The 21289-nt window shown below is 39.1% G+C and overlaps 1 protein-coding gene across 2 annotated transcripts; it reads right to left on the bottom strand.

Moving 5' to 3' along the window:
- Positions 1 to 3765: 3765 nt before the first annotated feature.
- On the bottom strand, positions 3766 to 20781 carry LOC135112147 (sulfide:quinone oxidoreductase, mitochondrial-like). 2 transcript variants are annotated; one of them, XM_064026215.1, is made up of 12 exons: positions 20647 to 20781; positions 19623 to 19724; positions 18660 to 18765; positions 17438 to 17518; positions 16836 to 16979; positions 16305 to 16499; positions 15731 to 15820; positions 14693 to 14812; positions 13703 to 13889; positions 10100 to 10201; positions 8967 to 9111; positions 3766 to 6723 (listed from the first exon to the last, which is right to left on the bottom strand). In XM_064026215.1, exons 1-12 carry the CDS (start codon positions 20667 to 20669, stop codon positions 6666 to 6668), a joined length of 1353 nt encoding a protein of 450 aa, XP_063882285.1. In that variant the 5' UTR covers positions 20670 to 20781; the 3' UTR covers positions 3766 to 6665. The 2 variants fall into 2 exon arrangements, with proteins under 2 accessions (XP_063882285.1, XP_063882284.1); XM_064026214.1 differs by lacking the exon at positions 3766 to 6723 and adding an exon at positions 6998 to 7898.
- Between the last annotated feature and the right edge of the window lie 508 nt (positions 20782 to 21289).

Here is a 21289-nt window from a genome sequence, read left to right as displayed (position 1 = left end):
ACCCACTCCCCACCACTGAAACGACTCACTGAAGGGAAACGTGAGGAAGAAACTTAAGCAATGCACGCATTGCAGAGTTTCTGAGAGACTAGATTCCACAAGATTAGAAACCCTGCTGAGAGAGAGAGAGAAAAAAAAAAAAAAACAGGAGTGGATCCAAGATTTGTCTGGTCAAGCCACCCCCTTCCTCAGTAGCTGATGTCCCCTCCTACCCCAATAAGCAGCCTCGTACAGAGAACCAACCGGTACCCACGCCAAGAGGATAGGTCCTCGCTTTCACTTCTGTAAATGACCTGTGACCTGGGCAGCTGCTAGACATGCTCCCTACATCATAGTTTCCCCTTGCTCCATAATGGCTAATAATAGAAAATATTTCGTTATATTATAATACTTGCAGTCTGTCTAGACATACTAGGATGGTAAACAAGGATGCTTATGAGATCGAACACACCCAAAACGCGCAAATAGTGTGAAAATACAAGCAAAGATATGCTTTGACATTTCATTTCATAACTGCCGTATGTCTACACCATTCAGTTTTACCACCAAGTTTTACGAGTCCTATATGATCAACATTAGACATCATTTTGACCCGAATGTCTTAAAAAGGCTTCGGCATATTACTATATGCCTTTTCTTTAGATGCAACAATCACTAAACAAGAATAACTAATGTGTCTGCCTGTCTCTGCTTCGATCAGGAAAAAGCGAAGAATTAGCCTTATATGATTACTTTTATTCAACTGACAATATCTCAAGGCTTGGAAGACCAGCTATTCACTTCTAAAATGCAAAAAACTTCAAGGAGCGAGTGGTAAGGCTAATGTGGTCTTTGTAAGGGACATGTCCGCTAGTTAACTGTACGAGACTTTTTCCCTGGGCAGCACGCCAGGCAACTCCGCTGGTCTGTTCTTCACAGGTTAAACAGGTTCTTCAGTGCAGTGGTCAAGTGGGCGGAGTTCTGAGGTTCCTCGGAGAACTAAAGGCCTGGTTTACACTATTCTTTTTTTTTCTCTCTCGTTTTCACGGATTCTATTTCCCTATACCGTCCAACAGTGACTACACCACCGTTTCCGTTCTCTGCTTGAATGGATGCTGTCCAGCGGAAGAGGTGAACTGGGTTTTGTTCGGAGACAGGCAGTGTTGCATGTAGTGTTATTTTGAATATTGTAGTTATGATACTCAAGTACATGATGAAACGTGAATGAATTACGGCCTTGTAATGTAATGATACTATATTGTAAATTAAACATATTTTACACTGATCGTGGAAGAAGAGGAATGACTGGGGTCCCAGCGTGAGGTGCGGCACACCACAAGGCTATGTAAACACAAACACGATGGATTGGACAAGTTTCAGTCCAACTAACTGCAGAAACGCAACAAGCTTCACTCATTAGCTATGCTTATGATAGTGTGTTAATATCTGACAACCAGACAACCGGAAAATACTAGTATAGCCTCCTCCACCACACTATGCATTGATACAGCAGACACTACTGCCCTCATCGTGCCATGTAGGATTCACAAGCGTGTATTTGTATTCTTTACAGTGCAATAAATGACACTTCTCCATCTCATTGGCCCATCGTCAGCTGCGAGCAGCAAAGTGGCAAGAAGTATACAAATTCATTGTCGAGGAGGTCTCTTCTCCAAGCGGCCATGTTGACAATGGATACGGAGACAACAGTGAGCTCCATCAGTACGAACTCCTGTTTTTGTGACGTCATTGTCGGACGGTGAACAGAGACGGAATCCGTGAAAACGGACTAGTGTGAACCAGGCCTAGTGACTAGTGTGAACCTTTGGTTTAACACGTAACAGTCCCATTCCATAACAAATGATTAAAGGGCGTAACTGAAAAGCGACACATTATTGTGCCTTTTTAGAACGAAAATATTTTCCTTTTGGCAGAATTCGGTGAGTTTTGCATTAATTTATTATACGTTCTTTTCGCAAATCGTTACTTTTACGAGGGAGCGTGAAGGTAACAATAATATTCATGAATTATCAGCGAGGACAAATTTTTTTTTTTTTTCCTCAGGTCAATTTCAGCGAATTTTGTATTATTCTTAGTTGCTTTTCTTGTAAATCAGCATTTCCAGGGAAGGGATAAAAAGAATAAATAAATAAACGACTAATTTACAAATGAAACGGTTAAGAGATTAATTCAAAACCCAAAGAAATTGAAAAAAAAAATGTCAACAAAATCGAAATGGACAAGGAATTTAATATTTGACGAATTGTAGGCTTGGGATAAACTGTTTAAAACCTATTACACCAGTGCTTTAAATAAAGGGGATGCAGGTGATGCACTCTTCCACCAGCTAAAGTCTTCAGTACAGTCATGGTCAGAAGGAGAGGAACCTTCTGTACTCACTTCCACTGCAGTTTTCTGTTCTGATAATCTTTACATATTATAGATTCTTAGCCTTTCAGAGGGTTTGGGATTGGGGGAAAACTTCTACATACAGTGGAAGGTAGTGTGGTATTTTGCTTAACTATCCACCACACCTGCACTTGATTTTGAGATTTTGGACTACTATGCGAACCAGTTTAAAGAGCCTGGAGAAAACCAGTTGAGGGAAGAAGATTGAGGAGAAGAAAAAGCGTTAGATGGAGGGATGGAATTGTGGCAGAACTGCAAAGGATGGGAGTCAAAGAGGAAGATGCAAGGGACAGAAACAACTGGAGGAGACTCGTACATGGTGCCAACCCCTCACTCTAGGGAGACAGTGAAAAGAGAAGTCTCTTACACCTACATGCCAATTTCTCTCACAACCCTTTTTTCATATCCATATTCATCTCTCCTTCCTTCACTTCATTGCTCTTCCTCAGACCATTCTCTGTACTTATCCCTGCCCTTTTCCTTTTCTTCTCTACATTTATCTTTGTCTATCCTGGTTTCTTACACAAAAAAGAAGTAAACAAAGAAATGGAGTATTGCTGGGACACAGTACTATACAACAGAGTGAGCCATTCCAAATAAATGTAAGTACCTTTTCAGAGAGGTTATTCAGGATAGTGGGTGATACTGCATTGCTCGTGCCAGATTGCTGAAGCTTGAGGTTGGCGGCATGATGGACAGGATCTACCAGCAGTGGTAGGGGAAGCAGGTGCCATGTGAAGCTCCCTCACCATACACACAGCTTGGCTTCACGTAAATTCTGCAGTCACACTAAATACTGATGAGTGATGACTGACTGAAGGTGTTACTGAGGTTTCAAGACACCTATCCTCCAATTTTGGATAATTTTGGATGATATTTTTTACCTTTCTTTTTGGACTTGCATCTCAATGGGCCTTCTCTCTCTCTCTCTCTCTCTCTCTCTCTCTCTCTCTCTCTCTCTCTCTCTCTCTCTCTCTCTCTCTCTCTCTCTCTCTCTCTCTGTCAACAAATAATGATGTAAAAAATTATATATATAGACCTGATGACTGATTGTTACTGATATACTATATATTTAATACCAGTTGGTGAATATACATATATACAGGTATAGTATCTAGGTACATTAGTGGTCAGTAGCTAACTTAGCACACATTTCCTGTGTTTAGTGTTATCATGATTTTAAATTTTCTGATATGCTGAGAATCTATCAAAGTATTTGTCAGCAGAAAATATTGAAGGAATGAGTGCAAGTTATGCTTCTGACCTCAGCTGTTCCTAATAAGTAGCATGTAAAAAAAAGTGTCACACTCATGAATACTGATGCTTGACAAACTGAAAAGCTGACAAAAACTGGCAAAGGAAGGTAAAAGTCTTGGATAACCAATAATAATTTTAATGATGATGACACTAAGTGGCGTTTGGTTGACTCAAGAACACTTTCATTCTTGACTTCCATGTCACAGCAACATCCTGATGGCCTTCCTGCTGCTCCTGGCTGGCATGGTGACATCCTGTATCATCTTTGCCCTGGACCTGCTGTACACATCTCAGAGAACACATCACATCCCACCACAAGTCACCCATGGCAAAGGACGACAAGATATTCATTGTCAGGGCTCAGGGGAAGAACAGGAAGCCTTGGAGGATGACAGGCAGTGAAAGAAGATAGTTATGAGAACTAATGGGGACTTGGTGAAGGAGACCTGTTGTGAAGAAGGTTATGAGAGCTATTGAGGACCTATTGTGGAGACATCTTGCAGTTGGTGATGAAGGACAACTAATGAGTGGTATGTTGTTTCCAATGAAAGGAACTAGCTAAGTGTGTTGTACAGTTATGTATATGTAGTCTATCTATATTCCAAGCTAGCAGTCTCCTTAAAGAGGAATATTTGTTGCTCCTTCTCCTCCTCCCCTGTGCCTTGTCTCATTATAAAAATAGACATACAGAGGAGTGGATCACCAGTCCTCAAATTCATCACTTTAAGACAACTCTAGTACACAGAGTCTGGAGGCTTACACTCTTCATCCAGTGTCTCATTGCCAGCTATATGGTTGAACACCTCAGTTGCATTCCAGGTAGTATACACCATACTAGTGGGCAGCAGGATTGCCACTTCCATAATATGTCCATTATATTTATGGTGTAATGAGGGGGAGAAGCAATGAGTCTGTTCAGTAGTACAAATCCAGTCTGGTCATAGATTTAGTTTATCTATTGTGTGTTATGAATTTAGTTTACAATTTGTTCCTTCAAAGATTACTCTGGTTTGTGTTAATAACATGGAACAGTATTTCCCCCTCAAGGGATATTTTAGGATTCCAGCAGGGAAAACTATTGAAGGCCAACAGGAAAAAAAAAAAATATATATATATATATATATATATATATATATATATATATATATATATATATATATATATATATATATATATATATATATATATATATATATATATATATATATATATATATGTGTGTGTGTGGCAGTTGACTTATTTTCAAGTACTATATACAATTAGAAATAAAACATTATGCTACAATTGTCTTTAGTTGTGACTATGTACAATAATTTGGGTCAAAATTCCTTAATTCTCTGGTCACTTTGAATGGGGAAATCCGAGCAGGTAAACCTGACTGAAGGGGGAAAAGACAGAAAAAAAGTGGGAAACCACTGATATAGAAACACATACATGGAAACAAGTACATTCAGCATAATCTGTGAATGGGATGCAAAATATAAAAATGAAAGAATGCATTTGGGTAAAAACACTGACTAAAGAAAGGGCAAACATGTGCACACATCTTATCAAATCTAGATAGGTGAACTTAACAGCAAACTTGTAAGTGCCATACCTCCTTTGGTGCATCACAGGAACACAGAGGAGTTGGTATGAAGGATAAACTGGCCATGAGGGAACACTGCAGGGGGTGGAATGCCTGGTCAGGACATTCACAGTAAACAATTAGGCAAAGACCACCAAGGCCTGAGAGATTCCTGGTGAGCCATGACTGTCGTGTCACTACATACACAAGTGGAACAAAAGATGAAAGGCTATGCGTAGTACTCACAAACCTCGCATAAGTTCTCGTGATCCAGCAATATTTTCATCAACTGAATTTAGCATGTACTGCTGTACAAGTATACGTATAACTATAGTGTATAAGTAGGCAAATCCACAGACCTGATAGTCATGCTGATGTACATATCACACAAGCACCAGCAGAGTAGCAGAGTATATTTCTTGAGAGTTAACATAGTACCACCCACTCCTGTCTATCTAATAAAACCTTCCTACAGACTGAGTCTCACTGTCCCATGAAATGAGCATTACTCCACAGCACCAACAGTAACACTTCTCTGTGGAATAGTGATGGAACTGTGATCATAGCAAACTACTAATACATCTGTATGGAAGACAACACTCAGGATTGTTTTTACCATCACATGGGTGAATTTAAGATGAGTGTATCATCTATACTGGATCATAAAACAAGCAATATTGAAAAAGAAAGATTGGCTACTTACTGGAGTACATACATTAAGATTAAAAGAAGAGCATTAATCAGATAATGAACTGGATTTAGAATGACAGCAGTATCTAATAAACAGACTTTCTAGCAACACGAACAACATCACTTGTAGTGTTATAAAATAACAATATATCTTTTCTGTCTGGCATATACTTATCAGATTTACTTGCCCATAGAGGAGGAGCAGAGACAAGGTATGTACATCAGGCCTCTCCACTAAGGCCTGTGCCACTCCACACCTTGTCTCGTACTGTATCACAAAATAAATGCACAAAAATTGTCTTTGTTCATGTAACATCTAGAATATGTACTTTTAAGGCATTCAGGTCATACAATACACTTGTTTTGCTTAGTTTCTTTTGTTTCCCAATTTCTTACCTAGTTCATTTGTAAAAATTTTGTATTCCTCAATTTTTAAAAAATAAATGGAGCTTCCTTAACAGAGTATCAGAATATTTTACAAATGCAGAAAATTAAACTGTATTCATTTATGTTATTAAAATAAAATATATTTCCCACAACCTCCATAAGAATTACATTAATCAAATTGTCTTAAAGGATTCAAACTGAATCAAGCATATCATACATCAACCTCTAGAGAATATATACTGTAAGGCCAAAACTTACACATAATTCCATTTTGATTATTTAAACTATAAAAGGGAATTATTTTTTACTAATTTATTTACAGGCATCTACCTCAATCAATTTTATCAACAAATTTGCTCAAGTGTTCTTTTTCTCTTCACTTTATTCCCAAGTGCATGAGTTTTCTCAGGTTCTTTGGTCCCTCCCAGTAGCCTCTGCAACAACACAAAACATCAACCACCACCACCACATTATTTCTCCTTACACTTATCCACGAGCAAACATTGGACTAGGATGAAACATTTCTCCTGAAAATACCTAATCACCCCATATTTGTATTCTTGCCTCTTTCCTCACAACTGAAGTCTCCTCCAGACATCATGTTTTACTCTTCCTGGTCTTTCTGTCTGCTCTTCTTGTTTTACTCAGTCTTTATACTCTCTCCTCTTTCTTCATCATCCATTCTTCTTTCCACTTTATCTGTCATTCTTCCTATTGTATGCCATTTTCCTTTTTTTTAATTTATTTTACTGTTCCTATTTTATGCCATCTTCAATTATTATTTTTTGACTCTTACCATTCTTCTAACTCCATCCCCATCTTTCTTGCTCTTTCTTTAACTCTATTGTTATCTTTCCTTTTCCATACAGTATGCAATTCTCATTTTTCTTTTGTCACCTTATCAGTCACCTAAGACAACTGAAGCCATGGAACTGGTAATCAGTGATGAAGAAAGTTATTCATGACCAGGACACAACCTACACCAATAGTACAGCTGCTTCTATCTTAACCCATTGGGTGCCAAACATTTTTCACAAAAACTTTCCCCCTGGTGCTGAGCATTTTTTTTTTTTTTTTTTTTTTTTTTGAGTTTGTAGAATAATTAGAAAACACATAACTGATACATTTTGCTATTCATGTTTGATAATTTCCATGATTTTTAGGTGCTGGAAGTTTCCAATATTTAGAGCATTACATCCCATGGATTTACACATGCCAGGGGACTCGCCAAGCTAAATTCAGAGGTCCATAGAAGGGAGTTACAGGGCAATAAGGAGGTGAGGGTGTGGGTTGCTAGAGGTTTGACACAAGTTATGAGGGTTGTACGAGCCTACATTTTTCACAAAGTCGTAGATAACACATCTATACAACAATTTTAGGCACTATTCTCTCATGAGGTGATTTGTATGTTACTAAAATATGTGTTTTATGTTACTTCTTTTATAATCATTTCATATGATAAAACACTCATGCTGGTGAAGCTTTGTTCATCTTATATACACACTATTTACACTACAATTCAAATGTTTTCGATATTCTTTGTGCAGTGAGAGATCCTCCCTGTACTGCAGTCAAGTCAGGCATGGAACCTGTACTCTCAGCATGCCTGCTGGTTTGGTGGTGGGGTGATGGTCAGTAAGGGGAAAAGGTAAAAATATGAAGTGTCAAAATATGGAAAGTGATTTCTTTTAAATAGCAGCCATAAATACACGACACTGGCAAACACTGTGCAACAACCCACCTGCGTTAATATACAGTGCTGCCACACACCATGCACCAACCTGCCCCCATTAATACATGGTGCTACCACACAAAGTGCACCGGCACCCCACATTAATATACATTGCTGGCACACAGAGTGCATCAACCTGTCCTCATTAATATACACCACTAACACAGAGTGCACCAATTTGAACCCCACTAATAAAGTGTTCCCCCATGTATTTGTGTTTGGTATTCACAGTTACACATATTTGCAGATTGAATTTCAAGTGTGTTTAATAAGTGTGAGATGTATATTTTATAGTTTAAACTAAACACATAGGTGTTACTGAGCTTGTAGGGGTGGTTTCCCATATTTGCAGATTTTTACTATTCACAGGAGGCTTTGGAATGTAATCCCCGTGAACAGCAGGGAACACTCTATACACCACTGGCACACATATTGTGCACCTACCCACCCTTGTTAATATACAGCACTGGCACACAGCATGCACCAACCCACCCCCATTAATATAAAGTACTGGCACACACCATGCACCAACCCACGCCCATTAATATACTGCACTGGCACACAATGTGCACCAACTTACTCCCCATTAATATATGGAAATGGCACACAGCATGCACCAATCCACCACCCTGATATTAATATACGTAAAATGCCGGTATCCTGGGAGTTAAGATCAATATTCTTTAGTACTTTGTTCTCTCATATAACTATTTTTCAAAGGCTACAGAGATGATTAGATGAGTTATCATGGATGTTTACACATATCTCCAACTGACAATGCAGAACCCTTGTTAAAGTATCACTAAAGTCATGAAAAAAAAACTGAAACACTGATTCTTACCACAAGTGCCTGTTCAAAGAAGTCCTGATAAGATATCAAAACGTATGAGAAAAGTCATTGAGTTTACACTCCAGAAAATCAAACATGAGCACACACACACTTACTTGAGCATTCCATTCCAGTACATGGTTGGCATCATGTCCTTCTTGAGGTGGAACATGGTGCGCCGCTCCTTGGCCTGGTTGATGGGGAATGTCTCCAGTGGGTTCAAGTCCATGTCAAACTCTGCCAGGATGCACTTGGAGTAACCTGTCAGGTGATGGTACAAGGGTGAGTGTGTTTCTACAGTATCTGTCATCAGTTCCTATCCACACTGATAGTACTAGCAGTAGTTATAGTAGTAGTAGTAGTAGTAGTAGTAGTAGTAGTAGTAGTTTATTGACAAATTTAGCAGTTCAAAATTGCATAATAGATACAAAACATAACATATAGAATTAGAAAAGGGCAAAGGAAAATCAATATTAAACAAATTTTTCAACTGAAAGCAATGCAAGTAAATATTATAGAAGACTAAACAGCCATTAATTTGCACCAATTTTAATCATAAATCATCAGTACTTCATGCACATATCTGCTCAGTTCATTCAATTTTAATCATAAATCACCAGTACTTCATGGACAGAGCTGCTCAGTTTATTCAAATCCATTTTTAATTTAATATGGAGATGGTACAAGGATAATTATTCAATCTAAACTTAGATCTTAGCCAAACACCTGAGAAGTGGTTGGATAACTGTTTCCTCCCATTTTTCTTGCTAATATAAATGAACTTTAAGTGGCAATTACATAGATGTGCACCAAAAATATATTAATCAATATACTAGGCCAGCAATCCAATGTGGGACAGCCCAGACAAAGCACTACACTCATATACTCATCATTAACACTCTTAGCCCTGTCAGCCCCTGATGGAAAGGGATACACTAGAATGAAATGTATATTGGTGTGATTTACTGTCTCCACCTCTTTTCTGATATATCTCATACTTTTCGTTGCATTTGCCTTCAATAACTTCAACTCAGTAAAGAAGCATGAAGAAAAAGTAGATACATAAATCTGCACTAGACTGAAAAGTTTTGAGAGATTTTGTAATGCACTGTGATGTGAGTTACCATCTCCACTCTTCCTCTGATATCTCTCATTATTTTCTCTGCATTTTCCATCAGTGACCTCAACTCAGTAAAGAAGCATGAAATGAAAAATAGAAATGAAAGTGTTCTCTAACATTGGCACTCACCAGTAACTAGAGGGCAGGAAGTGTACCCATCATACTGGTGTTTGGGGGATGTACCACTCATTGCCAAGCTCAGGTTTCTCTGCATCACTCCAAACTGGCCAGCTGGTGAGTAGAGGCACAATATTAATACTTAATGTAGGATATAGTACATGTCACAATGGTTCTTGGATGAAAGAATGTTTTTTTCTCATCAAATGTATAAAATCTCACAATGTACTTATATAATCTCAAGTAAGGCACAGTCAACATCAAAACTAGAATTATTTATGAGAATTTTCCTTTGTTACAGTGCGTATGTATTCATGCTATCTTTATTAGTTATCATCATCATCATTTTGTTCAACATTATTACTTTCTCTTACAAGGTTACATGAATCAAGAGTCCCTTGCACTTTTTTGCAGTTGTTAGCAATTTCTTTCATTAACAGTGTTACAACCACACACCACAGCCCTTTCAGCAGATGCTACTCTACTCAGATCAGCTTCCCTAGGCTACCTCTCTAGAGCACCCTGTGACTGAAGGTGATATGCACTGGAGAGCACATGATTGATCCCCCACTCAGTCATAGTCTGAGTAAACAACAAGCAACTTGAAGGTGAAGTCGGCACCTCAATCAGACTGCTCTTCCGAGACCAATCCAAAATGAGCAAAGAAGTTCAGCAAAGCTTTAAGCACTACTTTCAAGTGTGTACTTCTTAGTAGAATCGCTTCCAGATACTGGGTAGTGACATCCATAGTGGTCATTAAGTACTTATGACCCACCCTGGGAGGAGGAAGTGGATCCTTTATATTGATGAGGACTCTAGTGAAGGGAGGAGCAAGAGCCAGAATGGGGTGGAGAGGGACCCACAGATGGAAATTGGTTTGGCTTGCCCACCACTTGACAGGTGTGGCAACACTGCCAGCCATACTGGGCCACCAAAAAATTCCACTTCAATCACTTCATGGTCTTCTAACACCAGTGCCTCCCTAAACTTGGATGGCATCACAACCTGAAGCAGTTCTCCCGTTCTCCTCTCTACACTGGTGATCAAGGATATTGTTCTGTATTATGAACTCCTCCTGACCCTCTGACTCCTCACTGCTCTCTCTTATTCTGGCAAAGTAGAAGGCTAACTTCCCATCCTCCTGCTGTCCTTCCACCAGTTTAGCAGGCTGCACTTCATTAAGGTCCCTTGGGATGATAGTGCCATGGGGCAGGGCAGGGCTGAGACCCTGGATCCCCATCAGTGTTCATTACACAAATTGAAATGAACAAAACAAAATGAAAATTCTGCCTCCTCAGCCGAGTTAGGAGTCTCCCTGCCCTCAGCAGCAACCCCTAATATCCCAGACAACAGACTAAGGTCCAGACTGCATACTGGAGCACCACCTCCAGGATGCCCCGCAGAGTGAGACGAGCCAAACAAACAAACTACCTAAATCCATCTCCCCAGCCTCACTCCTGGCAACACCCCCAACCAAGGTGTGTACTTCCTATAGTGGCTCTGCCCTACTGCAGCCAACCCCAGCACTCCAACTGGAAGATGAGCCCAACTCTGTTTCATCCAAAACCTCACCAGGTCTCTGGGCACTCTGCCCCCACTGCAGCATTATTCTCCACTTTGGGTTCCTTTTAAGGTGGATCCAGCTTGTTGCAGTCAGCCCCAGGAGTCACAAAAGGCTTGAGCACCCGGTTCTGGGATACCTGCCTAGCCATAGAACAAGTCCAAAATTTATGGCCATGGGAGTCTTAGCAACCCCCTAATCTGGGACTTGGTCTAAAGATGGAGGTTGCACCCAGACTTTCTCACCTCCTAGCTCATTCCCCAGGAGGAAATCTACTTTTGACACTGGCAGGTCCTTTGCTAGTGCCGCTCACACCTCCACAGTCACTAGTGGGCATTGGAGTTTCACCTCAACCATGGCAAAACTCTCAAGGTTAATTCCCCAGCACAGTACTTCCTTACCAGAGGTCACTCACCTTACAGTAATGTTCCTGCAAAGAGATTGCTGGGTGACAGTGTCATGCAACATCATGACACTATGACCTGTCGGGTATCTAATCCTAGCAATCTCAACTGTGCTTCCACACAGGAACAATTAACACCAGTCCAAGCCAGACTTCACAGAAGCTGATGAGGTACTAACAGTTGGTATGGGAGCAATTTCCTCTGCCTCTCCCTTCAGGTTATTTAACACCAGCCAAATGCCCTTGCTCCTTAAGTCCTTGTCAGGTCAAACCAGCAACACCACTGGTTTCTGGGCAGGCTTAGGGGCTGTGGCAAGCTTGGGGCAGTTAAATCTAAAATCAGCAAATTAAATGGTGCAAAGCAAAATTATTATATAAAACAAGTGGACACCCAGCAGGCATGACTCATTCAATGCTCCCTTCTCATTCTTTCTTCCCTCACTTCTTTTTTTGCTTCTCTCTCATTCTTCTTCATCTTTCCCACTTAATAAAGCCACTCTCCACTAGAACAATAGGAAATTGAGCAATGTATCTAAACAGCCAAGTATTAATCCTTTTCCTTGTTAGCATATGTATGAAAAAACATGGCACTGTATGGATGCATGTACGTATGCATGCAGGTAGTTTATGTGTTCCTCATCTTTTCCTTACTGATCTGAAGAGAGGCAAGAAAAAACATAGCACTGTATGTATGTATGCATGTAGGTAGCAGTGCTGGGCACTTCTGCTAATTAGTCAACTAATCTGCAAATTTGCAATAGTGGAAGCTCCATTTCATTTGCAGATTTGCACTTGCAAAAAAAGGCTGCTAATTTGCAGATTAGCACTTGCAGTATTACTTCCACTAATCTCTGCTAACACATGGAGGAGTCAGCCTGGTCCCCAGCACACCTATCCCTGCTGAAGGCTAGTTTACATGAGGCAAGTAGAGATTCAAGTCAAGTGTGCAAATAACTTGCTACAAGTTACTTGCCCTGTGTAAACATCTACTTGCTAAACAAATTTTGCCAAGTCAAGTAAGAGCCAGGCAAGCTTCCAGGTGAGGCAAGTGACTGCCTAGCAGTTCTATTTTAAAGCAAGTTGCCTCCCAATTGCCACTGACTTCACCTGTGTATGATTACAAACCATCCATACTTGAAGTAGTGTATGTATGTTCAGTGCTGGTCATGAAAAAATATTTTTTTATATTCTAGGTCTTTAAAAAAAAAAAATTGAAACTCTGAATGCCTAGCTACAGCATTACATCACAAATAGAGTGAAATGAGATTTGAGAACTACTGATAATAGAATTTTTGTTTGCAGTTTACATTTGCGGTGTCAAGTTTTGTGACACAAGACTGCAAATACTGTGTTGATATTTGTAAGAGCAGATTTGCAGTTGCAATTTAAACTAAATTTTGAAATTTGTGTGATTGTGATATCAAAAGTTATGGAATAAGTTTAGCAATATGTTAGTGGATTTGTGTTAGCAGAAGTTCAGATTTGTTAGCAATGCTGAGCTCTGGTATGCAGCTACTGTGTCCCTTTTTTTTTTCCTTGCTAGTTCGAAGAGAGGCAAGAAAATACATGGCACTTTTGTATGTGTGTATATACTTGATGTTACTCATCTTTCCCTTGTTAGTCTGAATAAAAGCAAGTCTCAGTCACTCACCCACAGCAGCTGCAGTCTTGGCGATGGGAACACTGGTGCAGTCGCCGATGCCAAACACATTAGGGAAGGTGACATGCTGCAGGGTATGCTTGTTTACATTCAGGAAGCCTGCCTCATTGGTGAGGGCAGCACACTGGCATAGGGGGTCTGGTGAGCTCATTGGGGGTGCCACATGAAGCATCTCGTACTGCACCAAGAAGAGTAATGTAAGAATTGTTACGTGTGATGCCTATCTATCTATATACCAGTCTGGTAATCTCATACACGATGGCACATATAAAGCACCATGCACCCAAACACACAACAATCAACACTAAGAGGACACACCAAGAAATCATGCCGAATAGAGCAAAGAAAGATGTGCAGAAATATAGTTTTCCTGACAGGGCAATCAGCCAATGGAATGCAGTAACTGATGAAGTTGTGTGTGCAAGGAGCATTCATAGCTTTAAGTATAAATTTGACAAGATAACTTTAAAAGATGGGGCATTATAAGCTTGACTCAATCCTGTAAAAATATAATTAGATAAGATAGGCAAGAGCATCATTCACACTCTTATCCCTGTATAATGTATGACAAAATTCTTAGGAATCCAAGACACCTGTCCCATTCCTCCCTCACCTTGACAGTCTTGAGATCATCTGGATTCTCTAGGTCCTGCTGTATTTGTTACACATGATAAAAAGTATTTGTAAAACCTTAACCTGATTCCCTATTCTGTCCATCTTTATAATGCAAGAGTTAACCAGTATTCTCAGTCATTCATCCCTTTCCTGGTAGACTCTGGAAATCCCTGGCTGCTTCTGTGCATCTTCCTCCCTATGACTTGAACTCTTTCAAGAAGATTTCAAGATGCTTATCCTACAGTTCTGGAAGACACTTTTGATCTTTCTTGTGGGGCTGGCACCTCAGGGAGCCTTTTTTTTTGCCCTTGACCAGAGCCTCTCTTACTTAAAAAAGCAAAGACAGCTGTCCTGTCCCTCCCTCACTTTGACAGTCTTGAGGTCATCTGGGTTCTCTAGGTTCTGGAACACAGCTTCCTGGGAGTCTGGCTTCACCTCAATGAGATTGTGGCGCAGGTTGATGGTGATGTTTCGCTCCTTCACCACCTGAGGGAAGCACAGGTAGGGATTGACAGGTGAGGTGCTAAAGATAACCGACATCAAAACAGGGAAGATACACTGCACATGATTAAAAATGGATAAATAAATAAAATGTTAAACCTCCCTAAACCAAACACAAATAAGCCAAATATCGGATAACTGGAACACCCTTAAGGCAACCGAACAATTTCCATATAAATCAAACTTTTGGTTGGTTTACGTGAAAAACCAGCTAGCCGACTGAATATGCCAAATCCCTTCAAAGCAAATTTCATATAAATCAAACTTTAGATCAGTTTATGTGAAAAAATGACCGCCTGACCAAACATTTATCAGATAAATCAAACTTTAGGTCGGCTTATGTAAATAACTAGAGAGCTGACTGAACTTCATCTGGCAACACTGCAGCTGTGCCTGAGTTACACAGAAGGACTTGGCTTAAATACAATGCTGCATCTTGGGGCTTATAATGTGCTGTCAAATTTGTTGTAAATAATAATAAACATACATGTTTATTTACATAGAAACCAGCCAAAAATGTGTATTGCTGGACAAATCAAACTTTCGGATAAACCATCAGCCACCTTGCCCCATATAGTTTGGTTTATGGAGGTTTTACTGTAGTACCTATGTGCTAAAGGATGAGAATATGATAATAAAAGCAGATACATCATTTTGAGATGCAAAGTGGTATATAAACCATAAACAGAAACTAAAATATTTAGATATTTAAAGAAAAAGATTTAGAATATAAATCACAGACAAATGTTAACAAAGAAAGCAGAAAATTGTACAAAATGCAGATGATGGGAGTCCTGAAATCATTCACTTTCATTTCACATAAAGACAAAGTGTTTCACAGCATAAAAAAAAATAAAAAAATAAAAAAAACACTTGAATACCCAAAAAAAGTAAACCACTCACCTCCCATAAAGCATCAGCATACTTCTTGACAGCAAAGATGACTGGCAGGGATGAGAAGTACTGGATGTTGGCCTTGTCACGCTTCCCATGCTGAAATTCACAGGTACAAGTTTAGACATGTGTGCTGTACTATTCAGCACTGGTGGAAAGGAACAGTCTGACGGCCCACTGTACTACTATCCCTTTCCATTGGGTGCTAACGTGGCTAATAGTGTGAATGATACGTGTGCGAGTGCATGGTGCCTTGTCTGGATCACCCCATATGGGATTGCCAGCCTAGTACAGAGAAAGGTAGATACTGTGCTGCACCATGATAGCACCAATAACTCATGTACCTGACACATGGGGATGTATAATAAATGCCTCCTTGTTTTATGGATGGGGATGATAAGTAGGAATAAGTAAGCATGTTTCATACAGAAACTGCCACATGTAGACCTGATGGCTTCTTGCAGCTTCCCTGAAGTTCTTAACTTCCTATTTCACATCTTAGGTACTAACCAGACTTTTCACACATGATCAGATGAAATGATGACAAGTGTGGTCACTGGTATATGGAAGAATGAAGACCCACCTTACGGAGATACTGGTCAGTAATATACATGATCTTCTGAGGAGCTCCTGGACACTTGATGAGGGTGTTGGGAAAGGAGAACAGAGCATTTCCCTCTTTAAAGTTCTTCAGACTCTCTAGTGTCTTGGTGACATAAAGAGGGGAATAGTTGGAGCACACACCAGGAGTCTCAAAGGCATCAGGTAAGCCCTTGATCTGTCACAGGGGAAGAAATAGCCTGTTGAATTAAGGGTGATGAGGTTTACTTCCCATCTTTTCAGGAAGCAATACAGAGCTGCTGTAAAAGACACCTTGTATGCAAGTGTTCTAATAAAATGGCCTGTATTCAGAAATGCTTTGTTCTCTCACCATGACTACTTTCAGAGGCCACAGAAAATCTAGTGACAGATTGTTAATCTGTGACTAGAACCATAAAAAAGACCCTTAAAAACCCATGTAACTTTAACTAGATCCTATTGAAAGAAGTTGAGATGCAGGCAGAATTTTTCAGAATACAGGCCAATGAGGGGACCAACAAGCCAAGGAACCAACCTGATTGTAGTTGAGCTGAATACCAAGAGCAACTACCAGGAATTCATAGCTGATCTCCTGGCCGTCCTGAGTTATGACCTTGTTCTTGTGAGGGTCAAAGGTCACTACTCGCTGCTTGATCCAGTCTGCCTTCTTGGGGAGGACCTGATGTATTGAGATGAATGACAGTTAAAAGAAAAATAAGTGGACATGGGCAAGAAATGTCATGTTTAAATAATTTTTTTCTATAAAATACTAAAAACTACATATAATATGTACCATGACATAAAAATACAATTCACATGTTATTCAAAGCCATATCTATGTTGTAGGTACCAAATAAGTTCTAAGAGTGGAAGCAGTTAATATGAATATGTGATGGGTATGCAAGGAGGTATTGAAGCACACCAACCTGACTCACCAGTTACAACTGCATGAAGTGGGAGGAACCCATAAGCTACCAAACTATCAAAAGGAAGAGTATGGATGTTAAAGTGGTGATGGTGACAATGATGATGATGATGATGATGATGATGATAATGATGATGATGATGATGATGATGATGATGATGATGATAATAATAATGATGATGATGATGGTTATGATGATGATGATAACCCACCTGACTCATGGGTCGGCCAGACTCCTCCAGCCTCTTCATGCCTCCACCCACCAGAGTCCACATGGGCTGGTAGTAGTGGGTCTGGGAATCACACTCAGCGGTAATGTCTAGTGTATTACATGGGCACTTAGTGGTATAACAACAGCATAATAAAGGTATCTCCTGAACAGTGTAGCAGCATAACAACAGCATAATGAAGGTCTCTTCCAACATAGTCCTGTACTCAAGAAGTTCATCCAATGTTATATTATAAATAAGATGTTATTCCTAAAGTTATTCCTAACTAACCTAGACCACAAAAAAGATGTTATTCCTAAAGTTCGTTTTAACCAAATACCAGACAGAAAAGAATAGTATGTAGCATTAATCTTGTATGTACAGAGGGTGTCTGAGTTACAAGGTAACGAGTTACAAATGAAACTGTGCTTGATATTGATATTGATATTGTTCCCTTTGCTAACCAGAAGTTCAAATTTTGCGCTATGCACCATATTTACCTAGTACGCCACTTCACCATTACCCAGACAGCACAGCAGCATAGCAAGGGACCATTCACCGCCCCAGGACACAGGCCCTGTAGCAATTTATTTTGAGATGCTAGTTTAAAATTTTAATTTAATTTAAAAACTTATTGTATTGTACTGCAGTGAGTCTGGCTTGAGATTCCACTGTGTACGGACCAGTCTCATTTCAACCCAGGTGATACACCTGGCATATCTGAGTCCTTCGTTTGGCAGGAGCCTCAAGCCTGTCACTGCTCAGTAGTATCATATCACCCAATAAGGCAAGGTCTCTCTCTCTCTCTCTCTCTCTCTCTCTCTCTCTCTCTCTCATGGTATCAAGTAAGTAAGCATTACATTGCTTGCAGAATGTATGGTATCTTTTTTTTTTCTACTGAAAAATTACGATGACAAGTTACGAGCAAAAGAATTACAAGCAGCCTTCCAGAACATATCTTGCTCATAACTTGAACACCCTCTGTATTCTCTAGTGTTACATTAATATATGTAATTCTGTATAACGTTATTTCCACTATGTATAACAAGATCTCCGTAATACTGTATGACATTGTATTTCCACTATGTATAAAAATATCCCATGAATAAGAGTTTTACCACTGAGCAAGAGGAGACCTTTATCTGCACGAATCTGCTTTTATCTCAGCACAAGTGAGACATTACAGAACAATCAGAACGGAGAATCCCGTCAGTGCCACACTCACGTCAGCTGGCTCAATCACCGCCACACTGCCAGCACCCAGCTTGGAGGAGAACTTGGCAGCCGTGGCACAGCCTCCTGCACCTCCTCCCACCACCACCAGCTTGTAGCTGGAATGGTTCACTTCAGTATTAAATGGTTCACATATTATTATTATTATTATTATTATTATTATTATTATTATTATTATGAACAATATTATTATGTCTACTATTCATTGATCTCCTCCTTATATGTATATTGTATGCAGTTACTATATAATAATTTGTCTTTTTCTCTTTTCCTTTCTAGTTTTACATCTGCATTTATGTTCTAGTTACATATGCTTATGATTTGGTTACTCAAAAAGCTTTGGTCTTAATAATGGGCTGTTTGTGTAGTAATTCATACACCACTGATATCTTCTACTTGAAAGTATTTGAAGTGTTTATTGCTAGTGTTAGAGTAACATGTGTCCTGTGCATCAATACATCATTATATCTCAACTATAAGAGAAATTAAAATATCTACACTGCATCCTGACTTGGTTTAAATTTGTTTGTTTCCTAAGATATATTGTAAGTCCTACAACATTATGCCTGTGTACTTAATCATGCACAATCATTGAGTTTATTACATTCCAGCACAATATATATATATATATATATATATATATATATATATATATATATATATATATATATATATATATATATATATATATATATATATATATATATATATATATATATATATATATATATATATATATATATATATATATATATATATATATATAAGAAAGACAAACAGATACATTATTACACATAATGATGGAGAACACCTTTCATTAACTTCTCCATTAGGTATAAAGTTAGTGAGTAATTGTAGTTACATATATCAGAATAAAACAAAAAGACAACGTGCTGAGCAAAGGACATGTCAGCTGAAACCTAAGACAGCCAGTCACTGCAGCAGGACTCCTTACCTCTTGTGAGCTGTGGCAGATGTTGAAAAAGAGCCATTTTGAGAGACCATCCTTGAGCCACAGGCAAGAAGCAGCCTTTTGTGAGCCATCATCTTGAGAGGTCTGGAAATAGGATGGAGTAGAGGAATATAATTAACTTGTCACCACTTCTTCAATAAACAGACATTGGTATTTCATGTGAGCTAGGAGTGTGAATGATGCATGTATGAGTGTGCAGTGCTTTGTCTGGGCCACTCCATGTGGGATTTCTATTAGGGATTTCTATTAGGTATATACAGACAGATAAATAGATAAAAATGGATATAAATAAAAAAAAAAAATCACATAAAACTTCTCATTTACACTAATTTACATACACAAGCAATAATTATCATAGCCTTATCACACATGGCCAGGAAAAGGATGTGTTACTAAACCAGCTTAGAAATTATGATAGGAAGTTTGGTGATATTACACACCTGAGGAAGTGAAGGACTGACGTGCCTCACAACATGCATGGAGGTGCCAAACCAAATTTGAAATGTAATATACTTCATGATTTGAGTGATGCAGAAAGCTGAGCCATACATACTGACTTGGTGACAAGGAGATAAGAGAGAATGACAGAGATAAGGTCTATTTCTTCTTCCTCACGTAGGCTGCAATGAATGAGGCTTAATAATAATACAAAACCACACAGAAGTCAAGCATACATATTAACTTAGCAACAAGAAGATAAGTGAAAAATGATAGAGATACGGAGTTTTCTTGTTCACATAAACTACAATGTCAATGAAGATGAACACAAAACCATACAGAAGACAACGCATTTTCATTCCTAACTAGATTACTTTCACCTTTGAATGCACAACATCCAATCCAGTTATGTTCTCTCAATAAGGTGACCATATTTAACAAGCATATGATCTTAACCATTTCAGTGTTATGGCAAACTTAGCATAAATAAGCTAAGGGTAAGTTATAAAGTGTGGAATTTCCCTTGTAAGGAGAGCCTGGGTGGCAGACTTAAGTTTAAACTAAGCACCTATCGATGCACAGGTCTGACATCTGCTGGAATCTTGGCTGGAATGTCCTCCAGGAGTAGAAGTAGACTGAAGATGAGCAGAGTGGCTGCTCTGTGGGAGATAAAGTGTAACACTTATCGCTCTTCGAGCATGACTGACCGCTCCCCGAGTGTGTGATTAAGTACGCTGCATTCGTTTTTTTTTTTTTTTTTTTTTTTTTTTTTTGCGCGGGGAGCGGGGAAGGATCAGGGAGACATATTTCCAAAGTCTGGAAGAATAGGTGCCAATCCCTTTTGAACACGCTAGACTGGTTTGAATTAGGTTTGGTTTGGTTAGATTTTATACATTCAAACTCCACCTTTGCGCAGGGATCACAATGGGAGTATTTCCGAAAATATCCTGTGGCTAGTTTCGGAGCAAGAACCGGCTGCCATCGCAGGCGAGAGCATATACTGGCATAGACTTCGGAATGCGTTCTGAAGTACGGAACTGTCCTTGCTGATTCACCCGCTCATTAATGTGGACAATAATGCCCATCACCATTAAATGATTATCCTGATGGAATACATTTCCGACAATGCTATATTTTTTTTTCTATAATTCCTTTGCATTTTTAATCTTTTTTAGTTTAGAAAATGGAAAATTAATTTCTTATTCTTTCTT

This window comes from Scylla paramamosain, chromosome 23 (genome assembly GCF_035594125.1).
Source record: "Scylla paramamosain isolate STU-SP2022 chromosome 23, ASM3559412v1, whole genome shotgun sequence".
Taxonomy (NCBI): domain Eukaryota; kingdom Metazoa; phylum Arthropoda; class Malacostraca; order Decapoda; family Portunidae; genus Scylla; species Scylla paramamosain.
The sequence above is the reverse complement of the archived record's forward strand: the minus strand, read 5'-3'. Positions and strand labels throughout refer to the sequence as shown.

Coding starts and splice junctions, on each gene's coding strand:
- LOC135112147 (XM_064026214.1), bottom strand. CDS start 20,669: ATGTCAGACCTGTGCATCGATAG. Junction 17,519..18,659: donor CGGTGATTGAGCCAGCTGAC/GTGAGTGTGGCA, acceptor TGTGATTCCCAG/ACCCACTACTACCAGCCCAT. Junction 14,813..15,730: donor ATGCTGATGCTTTATGGGAG/GTGAGTGGTTTA, acceptor TGCTTCCCTCAG/GTGGTGAAGGAGCGAAACAT.